Source organism: Lissotriton vulgaris, chromosome 11, assembly GCF_964263255.1.
Source record: "Lissotriton vulgaris chromosome 11, aLisVul1.2, whole genome shotgun sequence".
In the NCBI taxonomy this organism is placed as follows: Eukaryota; Metazoa; Chordata; class Amphibia; order Caudata; family Salamandridae; genus Lissotriton; species Lissotriton vulgaris.
Window position 1 is genome coordinate 908,549,962 of NC_141699.1, and position 18,316 is coordinate 908,568,277.

Below are 18,316 nucleotides of genomic sequence, written 5' to 3' on the forward strand. Positions count from 1 at the left end.
GGCGCCGCTGGGCGCCGATTCCGTCGGCCGTCGGAGAATTCTATCTCCACGAGGAGGCCCTGGCTGTTGATCCTGGTCTCCAGGAGCTGGGTGACGAGGAGCAGTGGGAGGGGTCCGAGGACCCTCTGGCACGTGATTGCCAGTCTCATCAGGACTGGACATGTGAGCTTGGGGAGGCCAGTGGTATTGACACATCGCCAGACACTGGATTTACGTCGCCCCCGACTGTGGCTTCGGAGGCGGGTTCTGCTTACAGTGTAGTGTTGACGAAGGCAGCTAAGGCCCTACACCTTGAGCTCCCCGTCGCGGCCGTGAGGACTAATCTCCTCACTGAGGTACTCAAACAGCAGTCCGGCTCCGCGGAGCCCCTTCTGCCGTTCAATGAGGCCTTGTGTGACGTTCTGCTGGGCACTTGGTCCAAGCCCGCCACAGGTCCCCCTGTGGATAGGAACGTGGCCAGACGCTACCGCCCGGCACCGGGCGACCCTTGCTTTTTGTCCACACACCCCACCCCCGAGAGCCTGGTCATCCAGGCCTCCAACTCCCAGTCCGCATTCCCGTCGGCCCCGCCCGACAGGGAATCCAAGAGATTTGAGCAGTTCGGGAAGAAGGTCTTCTCGTCTGTGAGCCTAGGGCTCCGGTCAGTGAACACCAACTGTCTCTTGGGCCGCTACACCCACACTCTGTGGGACACGGTTGCGGAGGTGCTGCCACAATGCTCTGAGGAGGTCAGGGCTAAACTCAGCCAAACCCTTGCGGACGGCCGAGATGCGGCACGCTTTTCCATCCGGTGTGGGCTGGATACCACGGACTCACTGGGCAGGGCGATGGCAACGACGGTGGCGGTTCGACGCCACGCCTGGTTGAGGTCCGCCAATTTCTCGGCCGATGTCCAGGCCACTCTCCTGGACATGCCGTTTGATGGCCGTCGCCTCTTCGGCGACAAGGCAGACCATGCGCTGGAACGTTTTAAGGACTCCAGGGCCACGGCCAAGTCCTTGGGCCTTGCGGCCCCACGCCAGCAATCGGGTGCCTTTCGCTCCTTTCGTGGCCACGGAAGGGGCGCCCCACCACGGACCGTCAGCCACGCGCCGCAGAATGTTCAGCAACGCGGTGGCGGCCGTGGGTACCGCCGTGGCGGTGGTCGGGGCCAGCGGCGAGGCCAGTCCACACCTCCCTCAGCAGCCCCCGCCTCAAAACCTTCCTAGTCCGAGTTTTCAGGCCCATGTGACGCCTGTGGGAGGCAGGGTTCGCCATCACCTCTCCCACTGGCATACAGTCACTTCGGACAGGTGGGTGCTGCAAATTGTCCGAAGGGGTTTCTCCCTCCCCTTCGAGTCTTCCCCTCCATCCATGCCACCTCAATGCCACCGTGTGTCGGGGGATCACTTGCGACTTCTGCAAGAGGAAGTTTCGGCCCTCTTGGCCAAGAGGGCCATCGAGCGCGTTCCTGGGCCAGAAGTAGGACGTGGCTGTTACTCCCACTACTTTCTGGTACCCAAGAAGGGCAAAGGGGGCCTACGCCCTATCTTGGATCTGCGGAACGTCAACGGCTTCCTCCGTACGGAGAAGTTCAAGATGCTCACTTTGGCTCAGGTCCTGGCTGCCCTGGACCCAGGAGACTGGATGGTAGCGTTGGACTTGCAGGACGCCTATTTCCACATCCCCGTCCTGCCGGCCCACCGGCGTTACCTGCGGTTCACGGTAGGCCACGAGCACTTTCAGTTTACCGTGCTCCCCTTCGGCCTTACCAGCGCCCCACGGGTGTTCACGAAGGTGATGGCGGTGGTCGCAGCCCATCTGCGCAGGCAAGGGGTGTCAGTCTTCCCCTACCTCGACGACTGGTTGTTGAAGGCGGGCTCGCCCCAGACAGTCGTCAGCCACCTCCAGACTACGGCCGACCTCCTGCACTTGCTGGGGTTCTCCATCAATGTGCCGAAGTCACACCTGTGTCCCTCTCAGAAGCTCCTTTTCATCGGAGCGGTTCTCGACTCAGCGCAGTTTCGGGTTTACCCACCCGAGCAGCGGGTTCGGGATATTCAGGCTCTGATTCCTATCTTCGGGCCGTTATCCCGGGTCTCGGTCAGGTTGACGCTGCGGCTTCTGGGACTGATGGCCTCCTGCATCCTTCTGGTGCGTCACGCCAGGTGGCGGATGCGGGCTCTGCAGTGGGACCTGAAGTTTCAGTGGGCCCAGCATCAGGGCAACCTGTCCGATCATGTCCTGATCTCGGAGGGCACTGCGAGACAACTGCAGTGGTGGCTCACGGACCGCGACTGGGTCAGTGGCAGACCCCTCTCTCTACCCCAGCCGGAGCACGTAGTTGTGACGGACGCGTCCCTCCAGGGCTGGGGAGGCCACATGGGAGAGGCGGAGATCAGAGGCCTCTGGTCTCCGGCGGAGTCCCGGCTCCACATCAACCTTCTGGAGCTGCGGGCGATTCGTCTTGCACTGAAGGCATTCCTCCCCTCTGTCAGGGGGAGCGTGGTGCAAGTGTTCACCGACAACACCACCGCCATGTGGTACTGCAACAAACAGGGCGGTGTGGGGTCGTGGACCCTTTGCCAGGAGGCTCTGCGCCTCTGGCAGTGGCTGGAACATCAGGGCGTGACTCTGGTGGTTCAACACCTGGCAGGTTCTCTGAATGCCAGGGCGGACGAACTCAGCCGCCGGTGCATGATGGATCACGAATGGCGTCTGAACTCGGACGTGGCGCAAGGTCTCTTTCGACAGTGGGGAGAGCCTTGGTTAGATCTATTCGCCACAGAAGAGAACGCGCAATGTCAGCAGTTCTGCGCGTTGGAGTTTCCAAGGCGGCACTCGCTCGGAGACGCTTTTCGTCGCGAGTGGAGCTGCGGCCTGTTGTACGCCTTTCCGCCTATACCACTTCTGCCCAGAGTGCTGAAGAAGATCAAGCGCGACCGGGCCCAAGTTATCCTTGTGGCTCCGGACTGGGCTCGAAGATACTGGTATCCCGAGCTACTCAGCATGTCAGTCGATCCCCCGATTCGTCTGCCTCTTCGGGAGGACCTTCTGTCGCAGCAGCAGGGGACGGTCCTGCACCCGAACCTGTCCAGTCTCCACCTACAAGCTTGGAGATTGAGCGGCGGCAGTTGAGGCCATTTGACTTGCCTCCCGAAGTCTGTGACATCATTCTGGCAGCCAGGCGTCCCTCCACAAAGTCGGTATACGCCTGCCGGTGGAATAGATTTGTGGCATGGTGCGCAGCAAAGGCTGTGGATCCCCTCTCTGCACCCCTTTCGGAAGTGCTGCTCTTTCTTCTCTCCCTTGCCCAGCAGGGCTCTGCTCTGGGCACTCTTAAAGGGTACCTCTCTGCTCTTTCAGCCTTCTTGAGGCTACCAGATCAGCCTTCTTTGTTCAAGTCCCCTATAGTGAGTAGATTTCTGAAGGGCATCACACACATGTTCCCTCCTGTTCCCTTCGTGATGCCCCAGTGGGACTTGAACCTTGTTCTCACCTATCTGATGTGTGCTCCCTTTGAGCCACTTCATAACTGTCCTCTTCGCCTCCTTACGCTGAAGACGGCCTTCCTGGTTGCCATCACCTCTGCCAGGAGGGTGAGTGAGCTCCAGGCTCTTTCTTCTTCTCCGCCTTTCCTGTCTGTTCATCCTGATAAGGTGGTGTTGCGTACACGACCTTCCTTTCTGCCCAAGGGTGTCACGGCCTTCCACATCGGGCAGTCCATCACCTTGCCCACCTTCTTTCCGCCTCCGCATCCCTCGAAAGAGGAAGAGAGGCTCCACCGTCTGGATCCAAAACGTGCGCTCTCCTACTACCTGGACCGCACTCGCCAATTCCGGGTGGATGACCAACTCTTCGTTGGTTACGTGGGCGCGAAGAAGGGAAAGGCTGTACACAAGAGGACCATCTCCAGGTGGATCATCTTGTGCATCCAAGCATGCTACTCCATGGCGAGGAAGGAGCCCCCGGCTGGATTGCGGGCTCACTCCACTCGGGCCACGGCAACGACAACTGCCCTGGGCCACGGTGTCCCCCTGCAGGACATCTGTCAGGCAGCCACGTGGGCCTCGCTGCACACGTTCGCAAGACACTACTGCCTGGACAGTCAAGTCCGGAGGGATGGCTTCTTTGGCCGTTCCGTCCTCCAGGACTTTCTGGTGTGATATTGGTTCGCAGACCCTCCACCGGGGTTGGTATTGCTGGGGTATCTATTCTAAGGTAAGGAATCTATCACTAACGTGTCTCTTTCAGATGCACAAGTTACTACTTGTGTAACGATATATCTGTAAGAGACATTAGTTAGTGATAGATTCCTTACCGCCCTCCCATCCTCCCCGTTCTGCGAACCGATATTTAGGGTTAAGGTCATCCCCTTTCAGGGCCCTAGTTTCAATGGCACCAGTGTTAGTTCTATCATGGCTCTGCGTATCTGGCGCGGAAAAGCTGTGTTATCAGAACTGACGTCAGCGCGCATGGGCGCCGTCTATATACTCCGATGACGTCATCCCGGCGCTCACGACGCCGACGACGGACGCGGAGCCGCAGACGACGCCTACCAGCGCGCAGGGGTATTGCTACGCAAAAATTTCCGGATCCAGTCTGACGCCTGGGGATATTCTAAGGTAAGGAATCTATCACTAACTAATGTCTCTTACAGATATATCGTTACACAAGTAGTAACTTGTGCGTTATTAGAAGTCTAGTGCTAAACACAGTACCTTTTGTGGTGGTTTCTCATTGTTTCTGTATTTTATGTACTTTATTTTTGACTGAATCCTCTACTTAGATTTTAACAAACTTTTCTTTTTGTGAATAGAAGAAACTACTCAAGTGTTTGAGTTATTTTCTTTTGTCATAAACCCCCTCCACTTCCTGAAATAAACTTTGATGCTGATCTTTAGTCAAGTGCACCACTTAAGAAACTTGTGCATTAAATTGGATTGCATTATTATTGTGGCACTGAGGTACTAATGGTAAACAAACTGTGCAAAGGGCACTGCCCAGTAACCACTGACTCCCCAGAAGAAATCTTTCCTGTACATCTGCGCCAGAGATCTTTCCCAGTAAAAGTTCCTCTGCTGAATGGAGAATGTGATAAGATCTGGGCAAGATTTGCTGCATAGATGACTGAAACAGAAAAGTAAAAGCCCATCATAGTGTTCTCAGACCAGGTATCTGGACAATGGAATCATTTTGATGAACCAGGCTTGATATCATAGCAGAAGACATCGTGAACACATTAAAGAGGGAATAGGGGACGACTGAAAGTGTCCAGCAATTCTGTAGCTAGTTTAAATCAAAATATCAAGAGGAGAAAATATGTCCAGTAAGGTGAAGAGACTGGAAGCACTTTAGTTGTGAGCTGCTAAGAAATAAGCTAAAGCAACCTTATGATTGTCTAGCTGGAACTCCTCTTTGCTGTTAATGAGAAATCAGTCTTGAAAGCCAAAGAAGGAATCGTCCTTGCCATATTGAATTGAGCAGACATTCACATTGCGAAGGAAAACATATGCAACAATCCCGATCTTCACAATCTGTCCCTTGTCCCTATTTAATTTAAAATACAACTCATATGGGTCACCCTACCATTTTGAGAAGATGAAGAGCAAGATGATGGGGATCAAGAGGTCTGCAACAGACGCGGATTTGGTGAACGCTATTTCTGACAGTAGATGAGGAAGCATATCCATTATGCATTGCGAGAACAAGAAATAACAAACTATTACCTACAGTAAAAGCCAAGTATTTTAAGCTAAAACTGTCTGTCACAAAAGCATTTTGTTGCAACTTTTCTGTCTGTTACAAGTGTAGGATGCCGGCTCTTTATATAGTGGACCAAAATGAGGAACACCGTGTAAAGAGTCAAGCCGACCCTTATTGGTATACAGAGGTTAAAATGATAACAATAAAGGCTCTCTATTGAGGTTGTGTATTCAAGCAGTTATCCATAGGTTTGCACTCGAGGCAATAACTGAGACATGCACTCAAGCCTAAACCCGAGACCAATTTAGAAAAATTATTTGTATTTTTATATGAATGTTGATACCAAGAACTATCAAGTAGGTACTTTTTTAAATATGATATTTTACAAAATATGATAGACCTCTAGCGGCAGATTCCTTAAATTTAAATTTCCCAGCCGCCAGACTGAATCCAGAAGATTTTTCATCCAGCAAGACTACTTTGCGCCGTTCAGTGGCATTGGTTGGCTCCGCGTGACGTAGTCTGCATTCCCTCCACTGTTGTGATGTCCATGTCACCTATATAGGCGCCACCTCTGCGTGCGGACATCAGTTCTTTTCTTTCTGTACCAGTTGTCTAATATTGTTTTGATGTGTAGGATGTCCAAGAATGCTTCTGGATTCAAGCTGTGCGGTGCCTCTCACGCACTTTGTTGTTCACAGACTCACATCTGGCTTGTCTTTTGTGGCAGGAGTGCGACCACTCGAAGTCGTACTACGACTGCCGGGCTATGGCTCCGAAAGCTTTGAGGGAGCGGTCGCTAAAGCTGCTTGGAGCCCTGTGTTTAGCACTGCGTTATTCGCCTCAACGGTCTTGTTCTCAGTTCCGGTCAAGAGGAAGGGCCGGCACTCTTCTGGGAGCCCCAAATCTTCGTCTTTCCACTCAGTCTCCGAGCCGGTCAGGTAAGAAGCATGAACAAAAGAAGTTAAAGCGTGCTTCAACTTCTCCCCATTGGTTGGTCATCCGACACGACGGAGGAGTCTCAGCGCTCTCGCCCTTGTTTGGTTGAACCTGCGTCAGCTCTGCGCTTCCCCACCTTCCCGGGAGCCGGAGCGACCCCTGCCCAGCTCAAGGAATTTTATGATGCCATGTGCCTGATATTTGGGCAGCCTGACTCTCCCGACATGCCTTATGGCTCCGGAGGCACAGAGGGGACTCCATTGGGTTCCGCGCTGGCTGCTCCTAGGACAGCCCACGCCCCAATGGATCAAGTAGTGGATCTAGACCGATGCTGGTCGTGCCACTGTGACTTGACCTCTACGCCGAGACTCCCGGCACCCACTGACGGTGCCAGCCCCATTCTCATCCCTGACGACCTGGAGCCCGATCGGCGCCCACAGCACCCTTGGGTCCTAGGTTGTTTCGTCGGCCTTATTTTGAAGGGATAGGAAGGAGGAAGATTGGAGGGGCTGCTGGGCCCTTTGCAGGACTAGCCAGAGAAAGCAATGGACTGATATGAAGTATTACGTGAGGTCTGTGGACTGGATACCTTTCCAGGATTCAGTCTGCTTTGTCCAGCTTACTGTACCTATGGAGAGAGCTTCATTTGCTATGGTGGGGTGAAGGGCAGCTGAGGTCCTGAACCTTCAGCTCCCTTCTGTGGCAGTCAAGATGAACACCTTGACGGAGGTCCTACAGCAAGGAGTCTCCTTCTCGTAGCCCCTCCTGCCTTTTAGGCCTTGGCTGATTTCCTACTGGGGATGTGGTTCAAGGCCAGCACAGGGGCTCCTGTGAATAGGACAAATACCCCGCCGCCAACACCCTGCACCGGTGATCCAAAATATTGAAAACCACCTTGTTGATTGAATCATGCCCGATGTTTGACTGATTTGGATAATTAATTTCTTAGACCTTTGTTCAGGCTAAATTTAGTACACTGCTTATTGGCTTCCCGAAGAGAGGGTGATACCAGGTGAAAAGCTTTGGATCTTGTGTCGTGGATGTGATGTATTTTCAGATGAGGATCCAATATCCAATGCCTTTTATCATATTGGGGGGGGTTTCATTCATGGACCAAGTTCATTTTACACTTGTTAAAAGATTAATTTTCCTGACGTCAGGCTGCCCTTTACATATTTACAAAATGCAATCATTTTATGTTTTGTCCTGAGTTTTTTTTTTTTTACTTGAACCAAAGAAAAGAGAAATGAATGAATGACTATTCTACATATTAATAGGTGAAGCCCGCTGTTTCCAAGCAACTTAGCCTTTGGCAGCTATGAATGGAGTTCTTTTTTTTTTTAATTATTTTTTATTGACACACTAGTTTCTACTCTACATTCTGAAAAAGTTATCTACTATAATATGAAGAAAAACGTATTTGATTGAGTGATTTCCCATGACCAGTTCAAATCATTTTCCACCTCATCTTTATTATCTTTGCGTGCCAAACTGAAAGTCAGTAAATCAATGTGCCCAACTTGAAGCTTCCCCATTTTTACTTTTGTCATGATCCCTTATTGCTAGTTAATATATTTCAAGCTTGCCTCATTGTTCTGTCTTCCAGATGCACCTGGCCAGAACACACATTTGTGGTCTTGTATTATTATATTAAAACTCTTCATGTTATAAAACACTATTAATGATTCACTGAAGATCGGTTGCTCAAGGTGTGTTTGTTTAAAATGTTTTTTAATGCACTCAATGCCTTCAATTGTTGTTCTTCATAGCTGCAAGTTATTCAGTGTATTGACGTTGCAGAGCAGGCATTAACTGCACTGGAAATGCTTTCTCGAAGGCACAGTAAGGCCATTCTTCAGGCGGTGAGTACAGTAAATATATTTTTAGTACTTTTATATTGAAACAATATGGCCTTCTAGAGAATCCAAAGTTTTTTTTGTTTCTTGCTGAAATCTCAAGCCACTGCTAGAAAAGTTAAGATTTATACTGCCTAACTGCTGTTAACCATCTCCTGCTCCCTGGTTCTCTATTGCAGTCAGGCAGATTTAAAGAGAAGGATTAGCTTTAACCCCTTCGATGCTCATGACAAGCTCAGCTCATCATGAGGCACGGGCTGTGCTGATGACGAGATGAGCTCGTCATGAACAATGGGAATGAAGGATCTGCAGCACAGGAGGGGATTTGCTGCAGCTGTGATGGTGTTAAGGGCATTAGGAATTGTGGTAAAAGGAGTATCTTAAAGTGTGTTTTGGGACTTCTGATGAAAGTGTTAAAACCTAAAAATGGTGACAAATTGTCTCAGAGAGAAATGAGTATCTGTATTTCTTTTTTGGTGGAGTAAGTGATGTATAATAAAACGGAAATGCCGTCAGAACGAAGGAAAAGCACAGAGGAATATTTGAGCTAAATAGTTCCAAAATGTTTCATATATGAAAACCATGTCTCCCTCAATCCGCAGAAACATTTGAAACCAGCTGATCAACATGTGGTAAATATTTGATTTACCGTCCTAATTTCTATGCAGGTAAGTACTTAACAAAAATAACTCAATCGGAAAGAAAGACGCAGAGTCCGTGGTGTTAGAGTTCTTAGGGGTTTTATTCCTTAAAAAGGAATGGTTCTGGTACCGGATATCGTGTTCCTGACACCACTGGGGTGCAGGAAGGGATAGAGCATACTTTATTGACAAGACATAACTTTTATACTTAAACCATATAATGAATACCAATACAGTAGGCGTAACAGCTGAGAGAAACAAGATAACAGCATACACGTGTTAGCAATACGTAATCAGAAGGCGTGAACTGGGCGTGAACATAGAGGTGTGTGCTAGAAACGTCACATGTAAGTGTCACAAGTAGGTGGGTACAAAGCAGAATCTTGCAATGTCAGCAGAAATCTGAGGTCTGGATGCGCGCGCAGCTGCATGACGTGTGATTGACGTGGAGCTGGAGGGTGCAGGGGACTTGACATTTACACTAGCGGAAAGAGACAGAAGTCTGGCATGTCAGATCAACTCGTACCTATATCATATCAGATATCTGATGTTTGGGAACCATATTATCTAGAGGGAAAGGTCTCTTGGGCAGAGGCTATTCTATACTGACTGTGAGTGCGTGTATAAGCGTCTACGTGTCTGCATGAGATGCGAGGGGGCATGGGCCTACCATGGTAACAGAAGCTATGAATTACTTGCACGGAGACAGTGAGGCCGGGCCCTTTGCTCTGCAGCTGGAAGGATGTTTACTTGAACTAGTAGGCAGGAATGTATGTTTGAGGAGCGGAGCAGATAATTCGAAGGTTGAATACAGTCTTGGCAGGCAGCAGGCTGAGCTAAGCGCTGTTAGCCGCACAGGGAGTAAGGCAGAGGTCACGGGTACAGAGGCAGCCCAGGCTGAGTGCGTTCAGAGTCAGAAGGCAGGAAAAAGGCTCGATGGCAGAATTCAGGGCCTACTTCGCCAGAGCTGAAAAACGTGTAAAGTACACCACAAAAAGACGTTGGCATGGCATACTTAGGAACGGAATATTCAACCCATTCAGGGTGGGTCTGAAAGAGGACATGTTAACGTTGGACGCAAATGTATTTGCGTCTTCATAGCTGGCACAGGAGGGAAGTTACATGCACTTTAAGCTCGTACATGGAGACAGTGAGGTACACGTTAGGGAACATTTCTTGACCATAAAATTTATATTTCCTCATTCCCTCCTTGTTCCCTACGGACCCTTCATGATATATCGATCCTCATGAACCGATCAGTCTGTTCTTGTAACATCATTTGCTCTTCTTTCTTCTTTTCGCGTTTTGAGTGAAAACTGGAATGTGGAATACATGAAGTGGCGCACAGACCACAAATCGCTGGCCCACACTGTAGGCACAGGCAGCAACTGAATACTATGACAAGGGCAATGCCTAGGAAGGATAGGATCTTCCATCCCCAAGCGGTCAATGTTGTCCAGAACCAACCGGACCAAGTCCAGGTGCCTGGATTCTGATGTATCAAACTTGCAATCTTATGGAGACGTGTGATAGCTTTATATACTGTTGGCGCATTTTCTGGAATGAAAACACAGCAACTTGACCCGATGACCTTACAAGCTCCGCCCCTATCTGCTAGGATGACGTCAATAACAAGACGATTTTGGAGAACAACCCGCATGGCAGATTGCTCCTCTGTTAAGTTGCCTAGAGCGGAGGTAGTTTCATTCACTACTGCTTCGAGTGTTCTAGTTAATCTTCGTATCAGTTTACTATTAAAGACTGTACCTAAGTAGGGGAAGAAACCTTTATTGAAGTCTGTGTATTGCTCCCATGCCGTTTCAGTATAGTCGACAATCGGGAGATCTCTTCGGAGTCTATTCTTTACTAGATTTGTATTTCTGTGGTAATCAGGAGGGGCTAGAAAAACAGGTGGCAGAAGGAATGCAATGTAACAGGTACCATCCCAATCTGGAGGTAAGCGTATGTATGCGGTATGGCCACAAACAAAGTAGGAATGACGAGTAGCTCTAAAGGAAGACTTGCCTTGATCACTGAATTCGACCACAGTAGTACATTTACTATGACCTAAGTGTACTGAACCCTTCTTTCTGACACATAAGTCACCTGTGACTGGTAGTACTGACATAGCAGGGAGAACTGGTGCAGCTTCGGATTCAACCGTAAGAATCATGAGGTTAATTGTATAATTACCTAATCCACATACTTCATTTTCTAGATCAGTTCCTATTCTAGTGGGAAGTCCCTTTTTGTCAGGATAACAGGCGTTAAGTAGAACTAAGTTCAGGTTTCCCCAAACCCAATTTCCTTCGAAAACAGCAATATCAGGATCTAAGGAATTAATTATTCTAAACCATGCTCCACATGAGCCATTGTGAGTGAACGGGTACGGAAAGAGGGGCAGAACTCCCTTGTATTTCTGATAGGGAGGGAGTCGGCCACATATCCAACAGTTTGTAGCATTATTAGTCTGATGGGAGTGATGTAACATATTAATGAATGTGTTGTTGCGCAGCGCAAGTCTGTAAGATAATTCATGAGGGGGTAATTCGCTAAAAGAATGCTCGGCAGTGACATTGTAAGCAGATTGTTCACGCTTGAAGATAGGGTAGTGTTCGAGGCATGTGGGCTGCTAAATTCATATCTTAGCATTAGATCGCCACCTAGTGTTGGGTCCGGATGATCGCACATTGTTGTCCTGGAAGAGTCTTCGAAGTATCCTGAGATGGGTGGCTCCTCCCCTGGACTACAGTGCGCATGGGCATCGGCTCCATCCCCAGATTGTTTTTTTCCGCCATTGGGTTCGGATGCGGTCTCGACGTCTCTCCGTCTGAACCGAATAAACATCTAATTTAACGGCCAAAAGGCTTTGGGTTCTTTACGTCGGTATTGTTTGCGTACGGTCTCGAGTTCTTCCGTCTCTCGGAGCCGGAATCAGCGGAGTTTTTACTACTCTTCGGACATCGAGGCCTTCTCATCGCGACTCGACACTAAGTTCCCAACATGGAGCGGAGCCCGTTTAAACTCTGTCCGCTCTGTGGGTCCAAGTACCCACATATAGACGTGCACCCGGTCTGTAATAAATGCCTTTCGCCAGACCATGACGAAGGAAGTTGCAGGGCCTGTGCGAGTTTCAGGTCGAAGAAAACTCTCACGATTCGGCGCGCGGTGCGCCTTGTGGCCAAACAGGCGGCCCCGGATCCAGAGAACATATTCGACGACCAAGAAGAGGAGGACCAGAGCCATCATCTTCAAATCTCCCCGCCTGAGACGGAGGTCGAGGCTGATCCGGAATATGACGACGACGGAGTCGTGGGTCAAGGCCTTGAATACGTCGACGAGGTAGGGGACGACGATATGGTTTATGGGGCCGCGGAAGATAGCTCAGGGGACGAGCTATGCCCCGAAGTTGGCGGACATCTGGAGAGGGTCGCGGGATCGCCTGTCGGCCTTACCCAAGACCCTGCAGCGCAAGCCACGGCCCCGCCTGCTGGCCCGGCCACGGACATACTTGCTGCGCCGAGGGTTTCGAAACCGAAACTGAAAGCAACGGTCTCGACTGCACCTAAAATGGCCGAACCGAAACCGAAACCGAAAGTAAAGGACTCAATCGTCCCTAAGATGGCGGTCGCAACGGCAAAAACAAATAAACCGGCGGCCTCATCGACTCCGTCGACCTCCGGTCCGCAGAAGCCGAAGAAACACAGCGATTCCGCAGGTTCGAAATCGGCGCCGGAGGAGAGATCCTCTAAGAAGGGCGGCACGCACAAGACAAGCGCGCCGGCGCAAGCAAAGCCAGCCAAGGCAACAGACACAGCCCCGGCTCCAACGGGGGCATCTGCGCATCGCTCCAAGGACTCGGGGTCGGCGCCGTCCATCCCTCCAAAAGACCAACGGAGCGTCGCATCCGAAGGCAAGGCCACCTCGTCGGTGCCAAAGACATCGGTCACCGACGCATCTCTCGTGGCTGCTTCACTGCAAAGAATTAAGGAGAAGGCTTTCTCTTCGTCGACGCCAACGCCATCGACGCAGAAGGCGGCAGACGTCCCGGTCAAGCCCGCAAGTAAACTCCTCTTCCTTCTACCGCCAAAAGTGGCGCCGAAGGCCTTCTCATCAAAATCGACGCCAAAGAAGTCGGAATCTTCTACGGCAGGGGCATCTTCGAGTCAAGTGCTCGACCCAGAAGAGGATTCGGAATGTTTCATAGACGCGGACACGGGGAAGTTAACCCTTTACAAAAGGAAGATAACTTCGCAGCCGGTGGAATCCTATGTCATCCCCCTAAAGAAGAAGAAGTTTCCACAGGACGCCTCAGGCCTCATGGAACCTATCCAGCCTCCTCTGGGAAGGAGCCCAACACCGTCTCCAGACCACTCGGAAAGTGAGGGCTATGGTGAAGATGAACAATACACGTTCCCAGTAAATGAACCTGATGCACAGCCAGATTCTTATTATGTCATGGGGGACCAAGGCACCCAAGATGTGGGACAAGACCCACAGACTTTCGGTACACGTGCATCCCCTACAGAGGATTCTGCAGGTTTTCATGCACTCATTGAGAGGGCAGCTGCTAATCATGATGTGGACATGCATGCTGACCCAGTTGAGGAAGACTTTCTATTCGACACCTTTTCAGTTTCGGAAAGAACTGTAAAGACCCTGCCTATGCTCAAAGGGGTCCTCAAGCATGCTGCGGACATCTTTAAAGAGCCTACCAGGGCGAGGGTGGTCAACCCACGTATTGAAAAAAAGTACAGACCAGCGCCTGCAGACCCTGCATACATTCGAGGACAGTTGCCGCTTGACTCCCTGGTGGTAGCAAACGCACGCAAGAGGACCAACTCCCAAACAACGGGTGAAGCTCCTCCCCCGGATAAGTAGTCCAAAGTGCTAGAGGCAGGAGGCAAAAGAGTGGCTGCACAGGCTGCCAATTTCTGGCGTATTGCAAATACACAGGCACTACTGGCACGTTATGATAGATCACATTACGACACACTAGAGCAGATTGTGGAACACCTGCCTCCGCAGTTTCAAGAGGGCACCAAAATGATTATACAAGAAGGACAACTGATCTCCAACGCGGCCATAAAGTGTGCACTTGATGCCGCGGACACAGCCGCTAGGGCCATTAACACCAGTGTCATGCTCAGAAGACAGGCTTGGCTCCGCATATCGGGGTTCAAACATGACATTCAAACAACCATACTTAATCAACCAGTCAATCCGGATAGACTGTTTGGTCCAGATGTTGACACCACCCTGGAAAAAATTAAGAAAGACACTGAAACTGCTAAATCTATGGGGGCCCTACAATCACAGCAGTTTCGTGGCAATAATTTTCGTCGCTCAGGTGCCCGTGGAGTCACCAGAGGACAGTTGGGTCAACAGTCACAGTTCCCTAGAGGTGGAGCACAGTCCTCGTACCCCAAACAAAACAAGAGGGGCTACAGGGGAAACAGCAACAAAGGACGTGGCAAAGGAGGCAACAATTCACGCTCCTCTGCCCCAAGCAACCAGTGACTCTCTGTCACTGCCCCCCGACCATTTAACACCTGTCGGGGGGAGAATACAGCAGTTCCTGCCCGTCTGGATCAACATCACCACAGACAGGTGGGTGCGACAGCTTATCCAGTACGGTTATTGTCTAGAGTTAAAGTCCACCCCACCCAACATTCCACCAAGGCAAAGACCTATGTCCGCAGAGCACTTGCACTTATTGCAGCAGGAAGTGTTGGTGATGCTGCAAAAAGGGGCAATCGAGCTCGTGCCAGTGGGGGAGGAAGGAACAGGGGTTTATTCCCTGTACTTCCTCATTCCAAAGAAGGACGGATCTCTCAGACCAATTCTGGATCTCCGTCCCCTCAATCTGTACATACTGTCAGAGCATTTCCACATGCTTACACTGCAACAGATCCTTCCTATGTTAAACAAAGGAGACTTCTTAGCAACCTTAGATCTCAAGGATGCGTATTTCCACATCCCGCTACATCCGTCCCACAGAAAGTACCTCAGGTTCACTATCCAGGGCACGCATTATCAGTTCAAAGTCCTACCCTTCGGAGTCACAACTGCCCCAAGGGTGTTTACCAAGTGTCTGGCGACAGTAGCAGCGCACCTCAGGAGGCAGAACATCCATGTCTACCCCTACCTCGACGACTGGCTCGTTCAAGCCAGGTCGGAACAGCAGTGCGCCGCGGACATGTCGACTACCATTCACCTCCTTCACGACCTGGGTTTCTCGTTGAATTACCCAAAGTCACACCTTCAGCCGGCACACGTCCGGCAGTTTCTGGGTGCGACAATCAATACCCTGACGGCCAAGGCGCAACCAAACCAGGTCAGGATAGACGGCATACAGTCTTTAATCCAGAAGTTCAGACCGGGACACTCACTTCCAGCAAGAGTGTTCATGCAGTTGATAGGCATGATGGCCTCCTGCATCTTCATAGTCCCTCACGCACGGTTGCATATGCGCCCGCTCCAGGAGTGCTTAGCAAATCAGTGGACACAGGCTCAGGGACAATTAACAGACCTAGTGTTGGTTACCAGTCGGGCATACAACTCTCTGCATTGGTGGACTCCACACAACCTTTGCAAGGGCCGACTGTTCCAGGAGCCAGTGCCACAGGTTATCCTGACAACGGACGCATCTCTCCAGGGATGGGGAGCTCATCTGCTCACTTACACGGTGCAGGGACTATGGACGACGCAGCAGCAGAAGATGCACATCAACTATCTAGAACTGATGGCGATCTTCATGGCACTCAAGTCCTTCATTGTACATCTGTGCAACAAGGTGGTGTTAGTCCGGACGGACAACATGACCGCGATGTACTACATCCAAAAGCAGGGAGGCACCCACTCACCACAGCTGTCTCACCTGGCTCAGAGCATGTGGAAGTGGGCCATTCAGAGGAACATCTTCCTCATGGCAGAACACCTCCCAGGGAAGGACAATCAGATGGCGGATCTGCTCAGCAGATACAGTCATCAAATGCACGAGTGGGAGATACATCCATCGGTACTCCAACCGTACTTCCAAAGGTGGGGCCGTCCAGACATAGACCTGTTCGCCACAAGGGAGAACGCAAAATGCCAAAGCTTCGCCGCCAGGTTCCCACACCCCCAATCGCAGGGCAATGCGATATGGATGAACTGGTCAGGCAAATTTGCTTACGCTTTTCCCCCGACACCTCTGATACCACTGGTGGCGAGAAAACTAAGGCAACACTCGATGACACTCATCCTAGTTGCTCCAACGTGGGCGCGCCAAGCCTGGTACACCACGTTCCTCGAACTCTCAGTGGTGCCGCATCAAAGACTGCGCCTCACGCCCAGACTTCTGACGCAGAACCATGGAGAAATTCAGCATCCAGATCCGCAACAGCTCAACCTAGCGATCTGGCTCCTGAAGTCTTAGTTTGGATACCTCAACCTACCTCCTGAATGCATGAACATCATCAAGGAGGCGAGGAAGCCGTCAACCAGGGCATGCTATGCCGCAAAATGGAAACGTTTTGTCATTTACTGTGCAGACAATGACATAAACCCGCTAGATGCATCTATCCCTAACATCATTTGCTATCTGTTACACCTTTATAAGTGCAAGCTAGCGTTCACTTCTATTCGGATACATCTATCCGCCATCGCAGCTTACCTTCAAAATAGGCAGCACCTCTCAGTCTTCAGGGTGCCTGCCATTAAAGCGTTTCTTGAAGGTCTGAAACGAGTCATTCCCCCAAGAACACCGCCAGCTCCGGTGTGGAACCTCAATGTGGTCCTCACCAGACTGATGGGACCGCCATTTGAGCCACTGCACTCGTGTGAACTGCAATTCCTGACGTGGAAAGTAGCTTTCCTAATTGCTATTACGTCACTGAGGCGTGTTAGTGAGCTACAAGCGCTCACAATCCAAGAGCCATTCATTCAGATTCATCCAAATAGGGTAGTCCTACGTACTAACCCCAAATTCCTTCCAAAGGTGGTGTCACATTTTCATCTCAACCAAACTATCGACTTGCCGGCATTCTTCCAGAACCCACAAACAGTGGCGGAAAGAATGCTCCATACGTTAGACGTACGGAGGGCGTTGATGTACTACATAGACAGGACACAACACTTTAGGAAAACAAAACAACTTTTCGTTGCCTTCTCACCACAACACAAAGGCAACCCGATTTCCAAAGCAGGAATAGCCAGATGGATTGTTAAGTGCATTCAAATCTGTTATCAAAAAGCAAAGCGCACTTTAACAATACCCCCAAGGGCGCACTCCACACGCAAATTGGGGGCATCCATGGCTTTCCTAGGAAACATTCCTTTAGAGGACATTTGCAGAGCAGCCACGTGGATTACACCACATACCTTTACAAAACACTACTGTGTTGATGTACATTCCAAACAGCAAGCGGCTGTAGGACAGGCTGTTCTCAAGACACTTTTTCAGGTTTCTGCAGCTGGCACGGGCAACCGCCGCTGATGGAGGGACTGCTATGTATTCTATGCTAAGATATGAATTTAGCAGCCCACATGCCTCGAACTGAATATGCTACTTACCAGTATGCATCTGTTCTTGGCATGTAGGGCTGCTAACATTCATAACCGTCATCATGATAACAGAGTCTGCGTATGTTCATCTATACCTTCTCACATGCTTACAAAGTCAGCATTGGGTTTAGAGTGGTAGTGCGTGCATTACGCCTCCCGGCCCCTCCCCTGTGCACAGTAGTCCTCTATAGCCACTAATCATCCTCCTCCTCCGAGTCTGAGTCCTCACCCTCTGGCAAAGCTTCACAAGGGTCACCCCTGTATGCGTTCCATTTCAGCCACACCCGGTTCCATTTGCGGGGACAGGCTCTTAAGACATACACTGCTCTCTCCTTAACCATGAGAAGGTCCATATTTCTTATCCACCCTGCCACCGTTGGCAACTCCGGAGCTCCCCATCTCTGTGCAATGTCTCGTTTGGCCACCGTCATTGCTAGGGTGACCCACAACTGTTCACACCTGTTTAAGTCCGTTGGTTCCCAAATGTTCAGTAGGCACCTGCGAGGTTCCGGAAGTACAGACACATTCATGGCTTGAGAGACTGTTCGCATAATTTGACGCCATAGTTCCCTTATTTGTGGACATTCCCAAAACGTGTGTAGGAGAGTCCCCTCCTCCCCGCATCCCCTAAGGCAGTATGGGTGCTGC

The 18,316-nt window shown here is 50.6% G+C and overlaps 1 protein-coding gene across 15 annotated transcripts in view; it reads left to right on the forward strand.

The window, feature by feature from the left end:
- TRIP12 (thyroid hormone receptor interactor 12) overlaps nucleotides 1-18,316 on the forward strand; it is a 1,206,981-nt gene that overhangs the window by 316,557 nt on the left and 872,108 nt on the right. For all 15 annotated transcript variants that reach the window (XM_086944059.1, XM_086944047.1, XM_086944048.1 and 12 more), the window contains one exon: nucleotides 8,394-8,486. In XM_086944059.1, the coding sequence (XP_086800185.1) occupies nucleotides 8,394-8,486 (93 nt within the window). The remainder of the gene's footprint in view (nucleotides 1-8,393; nucleotides 8,487-18,316) is intronic.